Below are 13,190 nucleotides of genomic sequence, written 5' to 3'. Positions count from 1 at the left end.
TACCTGCAATACCGCAGCCCCTGGTCACAGGAGGTCCCTTTCTCCCCACTTTCCCCTGGGGGACCCCAGTCCTAACCAGACTCGCTCTAATACCCTGGGGCTCCATTTGCGCATCCAGGAAACGGGGGTTCGGAGAGTCTTCATTCTTTCACTCATTCATTCGTTCCACAAACATTCCTCGGACCCTACAGTGGGCCAGGCGACGGCAGAAGAGGGAGGGGCCGCCAACATTCTAAGATTAGAGTTGAGTCATAATGGTCACCCTGATTTTGAAGAAGACCTCCAGATCAGTTTCTCCCTCTGTAATATTGGGTATATTTCACAAGATCATGATGAAGTTGAAACAAGTGTGTGGATCGACAGGTCTGAAGGCGCTGGGAAGGGTGAGAGGTGTAGGAAGGGCTCCGTGGAAGGAGGTGGTTTTGGTGCTGGGGCTTTGAGGATGAGTTTGCCAGGGAGGGCACTCCAGGTGGAGACTATACCAGGCTGGATGAAGCCCAGCTGTCTACGTGGGGCTGGGGGATAGGGGCGAGGCTCCAAACTTCTCCCCCTCTGCCCCAGGCCTTGATCCTCAAATCCCCAAATCCCAGACTCTCCTGTACCCCGGGCCTCAGCTGCTACCCCTCCCAGGGAGGCGGTCCTGAGGACCTCCACAGAGGTTTGCCTTTCACTCCACCCCCAGGCCCCCATGGCTCCGGAAGGGATCAGAGGCCAGCTCGGCCCGCCCCATCCCCAGGCTGTCTTGGACACCGACTCCAGCACCTTCATTTCCTAAAAAGAGGCTTTATTTCCTTTGGTCCACAGTCGGTATTTCACATTATTTCTTGGTCCCAGGGCTCCTGGGCAGGGGCTGGTCCCTAGGAGGGCCTCCGGGTGGAGGTACCTGTGCAGCACTTGGTAGGGGAGTAAGGACGAGTTGGGGCGGCATCTGGCTTTGCCTCAAACTTTCAGAGCTCACTGTCCTGTCTGGGCCTCGGTGTCCCCACAGGCCCCTGGGAAGGGCCAGCGTTGCTGGCCTGAGGGCCCTAGGGAAATTCAGTACTTTATGAGGCTTAAAATATTTGGGGACTGTGGCCTGGCCTTCTCCTAGGGAACCTACTTCCTTCAGCACCCTCCACCATCCCCCACACTGTTCCCCTGAAAAAAAAAAAAAGTACTTTCAAAACCGCCTGAAACTTTTGTGGGTACAGAAACCACAAACTGATCAGCAGAGAAAAAAGAAGAGGGGAAGAAGCAACCGGAAACCATTTGGGGCCTGAACCCCTCGGAGCCGGGGTTTCTTCTTCCCCTCGGCAGCTGCCTGGCCCAAAGGCTGCTGGGAAACTGCTGCCCGGAGCACTCAGACATGTAGGAAAACAAGACAAAAACACAGAAAAACCCGAAAACCCAGATGGGGCAACAGATGTGGGGAGATAGCCCGCCTGGGCACCTCAGTAGCCTGCCTCCTCCTGGTAGTAGGAGGGGTACTCTGGGGCCTCCCCTGGGCTGGGGCAGTCACCGGCAGCCCCTGGAGCGCCATCGGCTGCTGGGCCTTGCGGGCAGTACTTGGGGTCGTATATCTGTCGGCCCAGGCCGAACACCTGGCCGCTCTGGTTGGCGCCCTGTGTGTAGCCCATCTGCAGGGACATGGAGGAATTGTCACATTTGTCTGTCCCCAGCTTGGTGTCATAGATGTGCCGCCGGGTCCCTGGAGCCGTCATGCCCACCTGGAGAGGGAGGAGAGGCATTAAGGAAGGAAGAAGAGGGGGAAACAGAGGCCCCGAAGGAGAACTTCCCCCAAATTCCCACATCATTTCCCACCTCCCCGTCTTTGCATTCACGGTGCAGACTACTACAGACCCTCCCAAACCCTGGTCAGAACCCTCTCTTTTCTGACTCTGTGCTGAGTTGATCTCAATTACCAGTGACCCCCCTCCCTAAGGACCACAGTGTTTGGGCCCAGCTGTCCCTGCCAGCTAGGAAGCTGCTCAGGCTGGGGCTCAGGTCTTCCGGAGACCATCAGTGATACTCAGTGATACACAGGAGGAAAAGTGACACTCGCAGGATCTAAACATAACAGAGTTGGATGGGCTTTCAGGCAAAACTTTCAGGGAACCTGAGGCACGGAGCTGGGTAGTAACATCCCCAGGGACACACAGCAAGCTGAGGCAGAGACAGAGCAGGCAAGGCCACAGCGGGTAGGAGGGAAACCCAGAGTGGGGTTTTTCACAACAGGGATGAGCCATCGGAGTCTGGCGAGGAGGGGAGGCAGGTGGAGGTCTGGCGGGACTGGGCGCAGCCCACCTGGCTGGCACACTTGTTCGTGCCCATCTGGAGGCTGATGGTTGAGTGGTCCATGGGTGGCAGGATATGGTTCTTGGGGTCGTACAGATGCCTCCTGGTGCCGTAAGCCGTCATGCCCGACTGGCTGGCACATTTGTTGGTGCCCATCTGCAGGGAGGCAGGTGGGAGAGGTCAGATGGTCCCCGCCAGGCCACTAGACCCTGCCCCGAGCTTGAGGGGCTGCCGGGCTGCACGGGGCCTGGGTCGCACCAGAAGCCTGCCCACCAGGGGCCCCGGGGTGGAGCAGCCCAGCGCCTACCTGCAGCCCGATGACGCACTGGCCCGCCTTCATGGTGGCATCGTCGAAGTTCCGTTCCTGTTTCTCCGAGTATTTGACACCAATGTCCACACCACTCTGCAGCCCCTTCGTCTTAGCCTGCAGGGGAGGGGGACAGGAGTATCAGGGTGGGGCAGCCCGGTCCCTCAAGCCAGGTGCATGGTGTATGAGCCCAGGGGAGGCCTAGGGGCTGGGCTGCAACCTGCCCCCTGCACCTGCCGCCCAACCCTTTGGGCACCTCAGACTCAGCAGGTCCTGTGGCTCCCACCTCCCCTCCCACGGCCATAGCAGCCCCAGCCTTCCAATTGCTCAGGCTAAGAATTTGGGGTCGTCCTCGCCGGCCCGTGTCTCTTACCTTTCTTCTGCCCTTCCCTGGCCACCCGTCCTGGCCTCGGGCACCGTCTCGCCGGAGGCCTGCCCTGGCTCCTCCCCGGTCTCTGTGTCTCCACCGCCCACGGGGCAGCTACCAGAGGTTCCCAGAAACACTATTTGGAACCCAGTTCCCTGATGTGCAAACCTCCTCCTCAAGCCCGTGGCAGAACTGGCAGTTCCCTCCTCCTGAAGCACTGCTCTAACCCACCCTGGTCTAGCTTTCAGGGTCACCAGACCCTGGTGCAAGCGTAACACTTGCTTCTCATAATGTATAATCTGTAAAAATAGTTATTTGAAGCCCAAACTGTCATGTGGACTCTGGGAAATAATGAGGTGTCCAAGGAGGCTCATGGACTGTAACCAAGGTGGGGAGGCCATGCCTGAGCGGGGCGGGGGTGGGGGCAGCTGGGAAGTCTCTGGACCTTCCAGTCGGTTTTGTTGTGAACCTAAAAATGCTCTAACATATGAGGGTTTTTTTAAAAAAAAAAAATTGTAGGGGGAGGGAATAGCTCAGCGGTAGAGCGCACGCTTAGCATGCACGAGGTCCTGGGTTCAATCCCCAGTTATTTCCATTAAATAAATAAATAAACCTAATCACCTCCCCCCACCAAAAAAAAAAAAATTTTGTTCATGACCTGCCCAGAAAGGGGTGGACTGTGTCTACCTTAGTCACCCTCGAATCCAAAGTGTCTGGTGCCTTGTGGGTGCCCAAAAATCTTTCCAAAGTAAGGAATTAAGAGCATCTGTGGATCTCCGCCTGGCTTGCTGTGTGACTTTGGGCAGGTGGCTACCCCTCTCTGGGCCTCACCTTCCCAGCCAGGGCAAGAAGAGACACCTGCACCTGTGTCAGGTTGCCACTCTCAAACAGGTCGTTGGCCTCGAACAGATCCACGGGGTTCATGCCGTAGCTGACCATGGCCTTGATGAAGTTGGAGAGGTTTTCTAGCTGGGAGGAGGCAGGAGAAGAGGGCGGTGAGGGGCCTCAGTCTGCCCACCCGTCAGGTGGGGCCCCCCAGCCCTGTCCTTGCTCCACCCGCCAGTCCCTCACCTGGTGCCAGTTCTGCATGGAGCGGTTGATCTTGGGGACTGAGCCTGGTTGCAGCTTATTCATGAGTCTGTGGGGGACACGTGGGTGGGGGGACACGGGAACTTCCATCAGGGTTGGGGAACCACAGAGACCCAAGAGACTAATTCATGCCTTCCTGGCCAATCTCACTGCCTCTCTCTGGGCCTCAGTTTCCCCCCGCTGCAATCTAGTCTTCACCACCAAAGAAACAAAGATGCCAAAGAGTGACAACCACCCAGGATGCAGCAGAGAAAGGCCTCCAGTCATGTTAGAGGCTCTCTTGAGAAAGGACAGGGGTAAGGATGCTCCCCATTAGTGATCCTGGAAAAAGCAGTAACACAAGAAAAAGGAAGGGTGAGAAAGACCGGAGACTCTTGAAGGAAAAGCAAGAAGGTGTCACACAGCACGTGGAGCATGACCTCACTGTGCACAGCAGTCAGGGTGATGAGCACATGCAGACACACGCACTCACGTGCATAAGATAAGTCCGTCCTTCAACCCCTTTTGGAAGTCGGGGCCTATGGAGAGGCCGGTGAGTCCCTCAATCCAGCTGCGGAGTTCCGCCTCCTTCTGAGGGTCATACTTGGACAGGAGCTGGAGGGGCAGAGGGCACAGGGTTGGAGTAAACACACACCCAGCTGTAGCCTCATGAAGCTTCAGATGGGGTGGTGCCCATGGCTCCAGGGGAAGAAGAGACAGTGGGGCCTGGAGGTCCCCATACCACCCGAGCACACAACTCCCCTTTCCCATCAGCACAGATAAACCGCTCCATATGTCCCACTGATCAACATCGGGGATAATCCAGTTCCAGTGGTGCCAAACCCCACACAGCAGCCAACACGAACCGTAAAGGATTTGCACTCCCCTTCCGCCATCTCCCTAATCTCCAGGCACTAGAGACACCGGCCCTTCTCTGTTCTGGTCTTTAAACTGTGGTAAGATATACACAACACGCACCACTTCAAGGTTCATAATTCAATGGCATTTAGTACATTCACAGTGTTGTGCAACCATCACCTCTAGTTCCAGAACATTCTGTCAATCCAAAAGGAAGCCCATCCCCATTAGCTGTCACCTCCCACTGCTCCTCCTCCCCAGCCCCTGACAACCAGGAATCCACTGTGTCTGTGGACTGGCTTGTTCTGGACGTTTCACATCCACGGAGTCACACACTGTGTGTCCTTCTGTGTCTGCTTCTTGCACTGAGCATCGTGCTCTCAGGGTCCGTCCACGTGGGAGCGAGTGTCAGTACGTCTCTCCTGTTCACGGCCGAGTGATGTTTTGTGTGTGGAGGGACACACTGTGTTTATCCCTTCACCCAGTGATGGGTATTTTGGTTGGTTCCACCTTTTGGCTGTTGTGAATCACGCTGCTGTGAACATCCATTTACAAGTTTTGTTTGATCACCTGTTTCCAATTCTTTTGGGTCTATACCTGGGAGTAGGATTGCTGAGCCAAGTGGTCATTCTATGTTTAACTTACTAAGGAAACACCAAACCTTTCTCTGCTCCTTGAACTGGCCATACCAGTTACTGCCACAGGGCATTTGCACATGCTGTCACTGTAGACTCAGACGTTTGCATAGCTGGGTCCCTTCCTTCGATCCATTTGTAGCTTGAAGGTTACCTCCTTGGAGAGGACTTCCCTGACCACCTGGCTGTGAAGGCCCTCCTCATCCCAACCTGGCTGTGAAGGCCCTCCTCATCCCACTCCCGGTCCCGCCCCACCCTTCTTTGTCTCCGTCTAACCTTCCTCCACCTTCTACGAGCTGATCTATCTCCTTGCTTACGGTCCATCCCTACTTACAGGCCTACAGATTGTGCGTTCAGCTCAGGCTGTCCCTGGATAAAGATGCTCGTGGTCCCGGATCAGCACACACTGCTGCTCACAGACTCAACACTTCCTGTTCCCCAAGGCAGCATCTCACAGCCCCCAGGGAGACCCAGGATGGTGTGTAGGCAGCAAAGGGCGGCTCCTTGGAGGGGTGGTAGGAAACTGAGGATCTGGCTGCCCAGGCGGGTGGGCTTTCTGTCCCAGACCCCTGGTCAAGTTTACTCACGCCGACCCCACCCCTCTCCCTTCCTCTCCTCCACAGCCCCCAGGGGACTGGGACCCCAGTGGCCCTTGCAAACCCAAGTCTTCTTCCCAGCTCTGCCCCCAACTCCCTGATGATCATGGACAGTTTTCACCCCGTGCCTCAGTTTCCCCATCTATGTCTAAATCATTTTCATAAGGCTCACCAGACCTGGGGCCCTGATTCCAGCTTCCTGCCTAGAAACCTCCACACACCAGATCAGTGCCGAGCTGCCCAGAGAGCAAGACAGACAAAGGCGGGGAGGCTGGCCTGCTAACCCGATCCGCCAGGCCCACCCCCTCCCTCAGGCCTTGGTCTCTGGTTCCCACACCCCCACCCCTGGCGAGCAGCCCCGCCCAAACGAAGCTTGCAGGGTCATCTTGAGAGCTGAGCTCGAAGCACAAAAGCTGGTCTGGAGGCCTGGCCTGCCTGCCCAGCTGGGGCCCGTCCCTGACGGCTCTCGGGGGGTCAGGGGAGGTTGGGGGAGCAGGGTCCCGGGGCAGAGGCGCCTGGCCGCCCCGCCCCACAGGGGCTGCCTTCCTCCCCTGCTGCCCAGTCGGCCTTCAGCGCATTCCTCCCCACCGCAAACTGCCAGGAATGCAGCCGCTGCCTCCCTGCTAAATCAGGACCAGCTGTTCCCGGCGGCCGGACCCCCCCAGCCCGCCAGAGAGCTCAAGAGGGACACACTGGACATCAGCCTGCCTCTGTGCCATCCAGCCAGGTGGCAGGAGTGGGAAGTGAGGCACAGGCTGGGCAGAGGGGGCGCCGGGTCTCCCCACTCAAGCAGCTGGGAAAGTGGGTGGCGCGTGGGCTGGAAGCCACAGGAACCTGGCTTCCAGTTCTGGTGTGGAATTGGCCTCTGAGTGACCCTGGCAAGCTGGTGGGGGCCCCGCCCAACCTCCAGACCTGCAAACTGAGAGTTGGTCACAGGAAGCCTTCTGACTGACCTCCTCCCTGACAGAGCAGGTATCAACCTGCCCCCATCCCTACTGCCTCTCAGGAAGCTGCTCCCACCCCTGCTGGGGCTGCGCCCTCACCCACTTCCTGCTGCCTCAGGGGAGAAGCCGGCGCTGCCCTGGAGGATCCAGGGCCGTAAGGCACTGCCTGTGGCAGGTCTGGGTTCGAGTCCTGACTCTGCCACTGGCAAGCTGTATGGTTCTGGGCAGTCTGAAAGGCGTCTCTGAGCCCTGTGTGCAGACCAGGGGTCTTAAACCATCTTGGTCCTGGGTAGGGCACATAAAAGCATCCCCCCCCCCCAGCTGGCTCTGTCCCCTGGCAGACCCGTGCGGTCCCTCGGCTCCCCTGGCTCCCCAGAACAGCTGGAGGGAGGCTCCTCGGAGCTCCCAGAGGTGATGCAGAGACCCTCCTGTCTGTGGTCCCGGCGTGCCAATGGGGCAGTGGCCTGGGGGCCGGCAGGGCTTCATCCCCGCTGGTGCCCAGGCAGGCTCCCAGAGGCTGTCACTGTGGGACCACATTCCCAGGAGCCTTGTGGAAGTGTGTGTGGGGTGGACAGGGGTGACAGACCTCCTCCAGCTGGATGGCCCTTATCTGTCAAGCCTAGGACCTCCCCCTGGGTCTGGGATCACCCCCTGCTCCTCTATCCCTAGATGGGCCGACCCTGCTGTGTGACCCTCCAGAAATGCCTGGCTCTCTCTGAGCCTGAACCACAAGTGTTTTCTTAAGAGGTGTCTCCACAGCCCCACCCTGAGTTTGCAAGTTACAAAACCCACTTCCCAGGGTCACGTTCAGGGGACCCCACAGGTCCTGTGGGCCCTTTTGCTATCCCTTTAAGTTTGTCAGCTGGGGAGAAAGAGAATGTAGAAGGAACAGCGGGGCCATGGCCCCTCAACTCCAACTTCCCCCTTGGTGCCCCACCTCCCAGGTATAAGAGGTCGGGAAATTCCGGGGGTGGGGGGAGGGCACAGGCTTCTCAAAACCCAGCGGTCGGCCCCTACCCTTCCTGAAACTTAAGTGGCCCCAAAAGCAGAAGTGGGGTAGGGTGATGAGGAGAGGGGCTGCTGGGGTCTCCTAAGACCCTCAGGGCATTCTCAGGCCTTGCAGCGCTGAGGGGCCCAGGGCTGGGGGGCTTCAGACGAGGTGGGGTTGGGGGAGCAGGGCTTGTGGAAGGGGTTAGACTCAACCACTCCTAGATGTTAGGCTATGCCAGAGCACAGACATCACCGCTCCCCCAGGGTTGAGGGAGCCTCGGGAGGCACCCCCCAGATATTAGGGAGGCGGAGGGCCGCCCCAGTTGGTGGGGAGCCTGGCGGGGCGCCCGCCCTGCAGAAGTGGAGGGTCCGACGACTTGGGCTGGCGGGGCGGGGCGCGCCCCTCACTCACCCGGTTCTTGACCTCGGCCGAGAGCCCGTACGAGGGTCCCTTATTGAACTGCGTGGAGCTCATGCCTGGCGGGCGCGGCGGGCGCGGGACGGGACGGGACGGGACGGGACGGGGCGGGACGGGACGGGACGGGGCGGACGGGCGCGCCGGCGGTGGACGCGCGGGCCGGGCGCCCCGCCCCCGCCGCTGATTGGCGCCCAGCGCACATGTCCTTATAAGGCCGCGACGCGCCGGATTCCAGCGGCCGCCGGCTTCCTGAGCCCCCCAACCGCTCCGACCCCCGCCCTGGCGCAGCATCCCAACACCAGGGGCCCGGAGGGCCCCTCGCCCCCTCTGAACCCGCGGGGAACTGAGGCAAGGAGGGATGGGGCCTGCACCACTGATACCTGGCACTCCTGCCCTCTCCCTGCTGGGAGCCCCTAAGCGGCTGTATCACCCTCTCTGGGTCCCACTTTACCCTTTTGCAGGATGACCAGAGAGGAGGAATGGCTGAGTGGGACCCTAATTCCTTTGGGACACCAATGAGGCCCCCTCCTCTGCCACTTAGAGGTGCCTCCCAGTCTAGGTCCCCTTCTGGGAACTCCCACAGCTGGGTGGTAAACAAGGGAACTAGGGCGGGCTCCTCAGAGGAGGGGGCCGTTGGTGCTGGGGCTTTGGTGGATGCGCAGGAGTTTGTCAGCCCAAAAGGGATTAGTGTTCTTGCCAGAAGAAAAAGCGCAAAGACCTGGAGGGGCAGCGGTTGAAAGCCGGTAGCAATCAATTAGATACTTTGGGGAAGAGGGGATGAGAAGGGTCCTTCAATTCTGGGCTGAGGGATGATGGGAAATTGAGGGGGGGGGGGTTGGTGAACAGCAGAGAGTTTAAGTCAGGAGATGCCTTGGGGTAGGTCTGAGGCTGCCAAGGGAGCCAGGCCAGGCATTCAGTAGGTGCTACCTGCTTGAACAGATAAATCAATAAATTAATAAAGGAATAAATCAATTCACTTCTTCAGTAACTCATTCATTCACACACCTATTCATCAAAAGCTCCCTGGTATGGCCTCTGCATGGCAATACTGGCTCCCAGGAGACCTTGGCTCTGGCCTGCTCATCCCTGGGAAGAACAGAGCCAGGTACAGACACCCCCCACCTGATGTGAGCAGGCAGAGGACAGAAAGAGGGATCTGGTATGGAGGAACCTGGGGAGGGAGTGGATGCTCCACAGGAGGGGTCAAGAAAAGCTACATGTAAGAAGGGATGTGTGAGGTGGGGTTTTGAAGCATGAGTAGGAGTTTGACACATTTGACAAATGGCTGGTTGGGCTCTATGAGGGCTTAGAGATGACTCACCCTGCCCTTCCCTGGGAGCACTCTGCCCTGGCACCCCACTCCTGGATGTCTATTTATTCTTTCCCCACCTGTCATTCTTCCATTCCAACCCTTTGAGGGCTCCTTTCTTCAGGGTTCAAATCCTAGCCAGGTGGTCTTGGGTGAGTCCCTTCCTTTCTGGATCTGTTTCATCCTGTGTGAAATGGGGCCCAGTGAACAAGCAGAGGGTCAACAGTAAGTGTGGGAATGGCGTGGTGTGTCAGTATCTAGGTGGGGAGCCGTGAGTGCAGGAGCAGCTGCAGGGGGTGGTTTGGGTGGTCCCCTTGCAAGCCCTGCTGAGGCATGGGGATGGGTGGGACCCGGGGCACTGTGGAGAACAGCAGTAGGGCATTGGAAAGGAGGCTCAGTCCAGTTTCCCCCAGCCTCCCGGCTCCAGCCAGCAGTGGTCAGAGGTTGTGGGCAGCACGTCTCATCCAGTGGGGCCACCAGCAGGTCTCAGGACACCATCCTGACCTGGGGGCCTTTGCGACAGAGAAGTGGCACATGACACCTGCCAGTGCCCACCCAGGCAGGCACTTGAGGGCAGTGGCTGGCCGATGTCTGGGTGTTGGGAGGGTTGGGAGGACAGGGAGCAGGAAGGACTGCATGGGGGGCTCCACAGGGCTGGACATGAGCTAAACTACAGAAGATGGAGCCCAGATGTTTCCAGACCTTAGAATCACCTGCCCACCTTCCCACTGGTGAACTGGCCATGCCCCTCAACGCAGCCAAGCCTCAGTGTCCCACTTGTGAAATGGGCTTAGCTTCCAGGTGTTGATAGTCACCAGGAGCCCAGATGCAAGCGCCACGTAAGTGCTGGGTGACTTGAATCTTGACATTCAGACCCGTGCTGACCAATGGGACCAAGATGACGGTAATGTCCCACCAAGGACCTTCCTATCGGGAACGGGGCTGCTGCATCCTGGAAGGTGGCTGGCGAGGCCAAGGAAGGGAAGGCTTCCATTTACTTGGTTTTAATTAATTCTGATTTAAAATTACAAACCAACACTGGATCCAGATTTTGGCAAGTGTCCAAGTATGTCTGAAACAACTTGGGTGTGTGTGCATTTTCCTTTTCAGTGTCCGCTGTAGGCAATCCACCTACAGATAGAAGAGTCTCTCTGGGGAAACGTCAGTGTTGGCACTGAGACGTGCCCTGAGTTGGAAAAGCCAGATTTCAAAGACTTGGCACAGAAACAGGTGTGGAACACTTCGTACATCATTTTCACATCAGTGATGTGTTGCAGTGATCAGACTTCTGAGATGTCGAGGTAAGTGAAATATATTATCAAAACAATTCTCTAACATGGCCTAAAATTTTAAATTATGTGCTTGGTTTGTCTTATTTTTCTATTGGCTAGCTCTGTCCTAGACTGTGGGCCAAATTCAGACACTTTTTTTTTTTAACCAGTTTGGCCCCTGAGCTAAGAATGGTTTTTACATTTTTCAGTGGGTTTAATACTATTCCACAACACATGGAAATCATATAATATTCAAAGTTCCATGTTTGTTTTATTGGCACCTGGCCATCCGTGTACAAGTTGAGTGGTCTCTGGGCTGCAAAACTGAAAATATTAGCTCTGTGGCCTTGTATAGAAACTAGTCTAGGAGAGGGGAGGGTGTAGCTCAGTGGCAGAGTGTGCACATAACGTAGCATGCAGGAGGTCCTGGGCTCAATTCCCCAGCACCTCCGTTAAAAAAAATTATAGTAATAAGCTTTAATAATAAGTAAGTAAACCTAATTACCTCCCCCCACCAAAAAATTAAAATAAACAAAATGACTCCTTAAAAAAAAAAAAGTGGATACTAACCATAACAAGAAAAAAAAAAAGAAAATAGTCTATTGACCCAGGGTCTAGACTCTTGGCCTTCTGGAACTCAAGAGATGCAGATGAGACATTCCAGAATTTTGAAATCCTGGGGTTCCAAAGGCTTGGAATGTTAAAATTGGAGAAACTTCCCCCAGGACCTAAGACTTACAAGAGCTCTGTGTTTCTGTATAATCCGAAGGCCTGGGCCTGGGCTCCAATCCCCCTGCAGCACTGAAAGGGCCGGCACAGGGCACAGGGCACAGGGCGCGGTGAGTCAAAAGGTGTCCAAATCTTAGGAATCTGGGCTCCTCCGCGGAAGCCGGCAGGGAGGTCTGGTGTCTCTGCAGCTGCCCTCTGCCCTCGACGCACCTCTTTCTCCAGGACTGACCCCTGGGCCTGCAGGGGCCATGGGACGGGAGCTCCACGATGCTGGAGGGATGGGGGCCGCGGCGGGAGGACCTGGGTGGCAGGAAACCCTGGAGCCTCAGCCTTGGGTTGAGGGCATGGGGTCTGGGGGTCTGGGCACAGGGGCTGCAGGCGCGGGAAGGGCCCTGGGCCCCTTCCCAGCAGCCACCTTCTGGGTAGTCCCTACTGTCCCTGCAGTGTCAGGTCTCTGAGTGGGACCCCAAGGGTCCTGTGGGTCTCAGGATGCAGCAACTGCAAAACAGTTAACAGTAAGGACAAAAATCTCAAGCCTGTTAACACAGGTGAGGACCCTCCATTGCTCACAATCTGCCATGGCTCCCCACTGCCCCTTCAACAGAGGTACCCTCTAGGCCCCATGCTGTCCTTTTTTGCTCTGCTCCGGACACGTGGGCCTCCTCCTTGCTCTGCCTCCAAATTACCAGCCTCAGTCCCGCATCTGGGCCTTTGCCCTGGTGGTGCCCTCTGCCTACAATTTCCACCTGGCTTGTTCAGTCTTTCCAGCATTTTCTCCCCACTCCACCACCACCCACACGTGCCAGACAGGTAACATGAACGCCAGAAACCCAACCTGTCTTCTAAGTTCCCAGACAGTTCCCAGAAGGGTGGGCCTGGGGTCTGGTCCTTCTCAGTGTCTTTGGTTTAGAGTTAGAACTGTCCCCTACCACCTTCCTTTTTTTATGACGATGACTTTCACTTGCTCTCTTGGGCCATGTGTCTCCCTTGCGTGGAAGCGAGCTCTAGCCCGAGCTGCCCAGTACAGCAGCTGCTCCACACACAAGCCTATTTCAACGTAAATTACATCAGTAAAAATAAGTTTTAAAATTCCACTCCTCAGCTGCACTGGCCACACTTCCAGAGCTCAGGAGCTGCATGTGGCTAGCACCCTGGACCTCAGTGGACGTATCAGAGACCCACAGCTTCCCCCACGGCAAGGCTGGGTTTACTCTTCAGGTCATGGGGACATCGCCTACCTTGTCCATTGGGAAAGATGATTTTGTGTTTTCCCTTTGCCACTAACAAGTGATCTACGGGTGATCCCTAATAACGTTCAGTGCGCATGGATTTAGCACCTACTGTACGTAGGACCCATGCAGGACACTCTCTATGTAGCAGGAAGAGAATGGCTTTGGCCTTTTGGTTGGGATAGGCCCATCCAC

At 56.8% G+C, this 13,190-nt stretch overlaps 1 protein-coding gene across 1 annotated transcript; it reads right to left on the bottom strand.

Moving 5' to 3' along the window:
- Positions 1–763: 763 nt before the first annotated feature.
- CNN2 (calponin 2) lies at positions 764–8,604 on the bottom strand. Its single transcript, XM_010997805.3, has 7 exons — positions 8,452–8,604; positions 4,510–4,631; positions 4,020–4,086; positions 3,780–3,917; positions 2,582–2,698; positions 2,284–2,430; positions 764–1,706 (listed from the first exon to the last, which is right to left on the bottom strand). Exons 1-7 carry the CDS (start codon positions 8,512–8,514, stop codon positions 1,431–1,433), a joined length of 930 nt encoding a protein of 309 aa, XP_010996107.1. The 5' UTR covers positions 8,515–8,604; the 3' UTR covers positions 764–1,430.
- Positions 8,605–13,190: the final 4,586 nt, after the last annotated feature.

Source organism: Camelus dromedarius, chromosome 27 (assembly GCF_036321535.1).
Source record: "Camelus dromedarius isolate mCamDro1 chromosome 27, mCamDro1.pat, whole genome shotgun sequence".
NCBI classification, from domain to species: Eukaryota; Metazoa; Chordata; class Mammalia; order Artiodactyla; family Camelidae; genus Camelus; species Camelus dromedarius.
Note: the sequence above shows the minus strand (reverse complement) of the source record. Positions and strands in the feature narration are given on the sequence as shown.

Excerpts from the sequence above, each read along its gene's own strand:
- CNN2 (XM_010997805.3), bottom strand. The coding sequence starts at position 8,514 with ATGAGCTCCACGCAGTTCAATAAGGGACCCTCGTACGGGCTCTCGGCC. Across the intron at positions 4,087-4,509 it reads GACGGACTTATCTTATGCAC|ACTCATGAATAAGCTGCAAC; the intron begins GTGAGTGCGTGT and ends TGTCCCCCACAG. Across the intron at positions 2,431-2,581 it reads AGTGCGTCATCGGGCTGCAG|ATGGGCACCAACAAATGTGC; the intron begins GTAGGCGCTGGG and ends GCCTCCCTGCAG.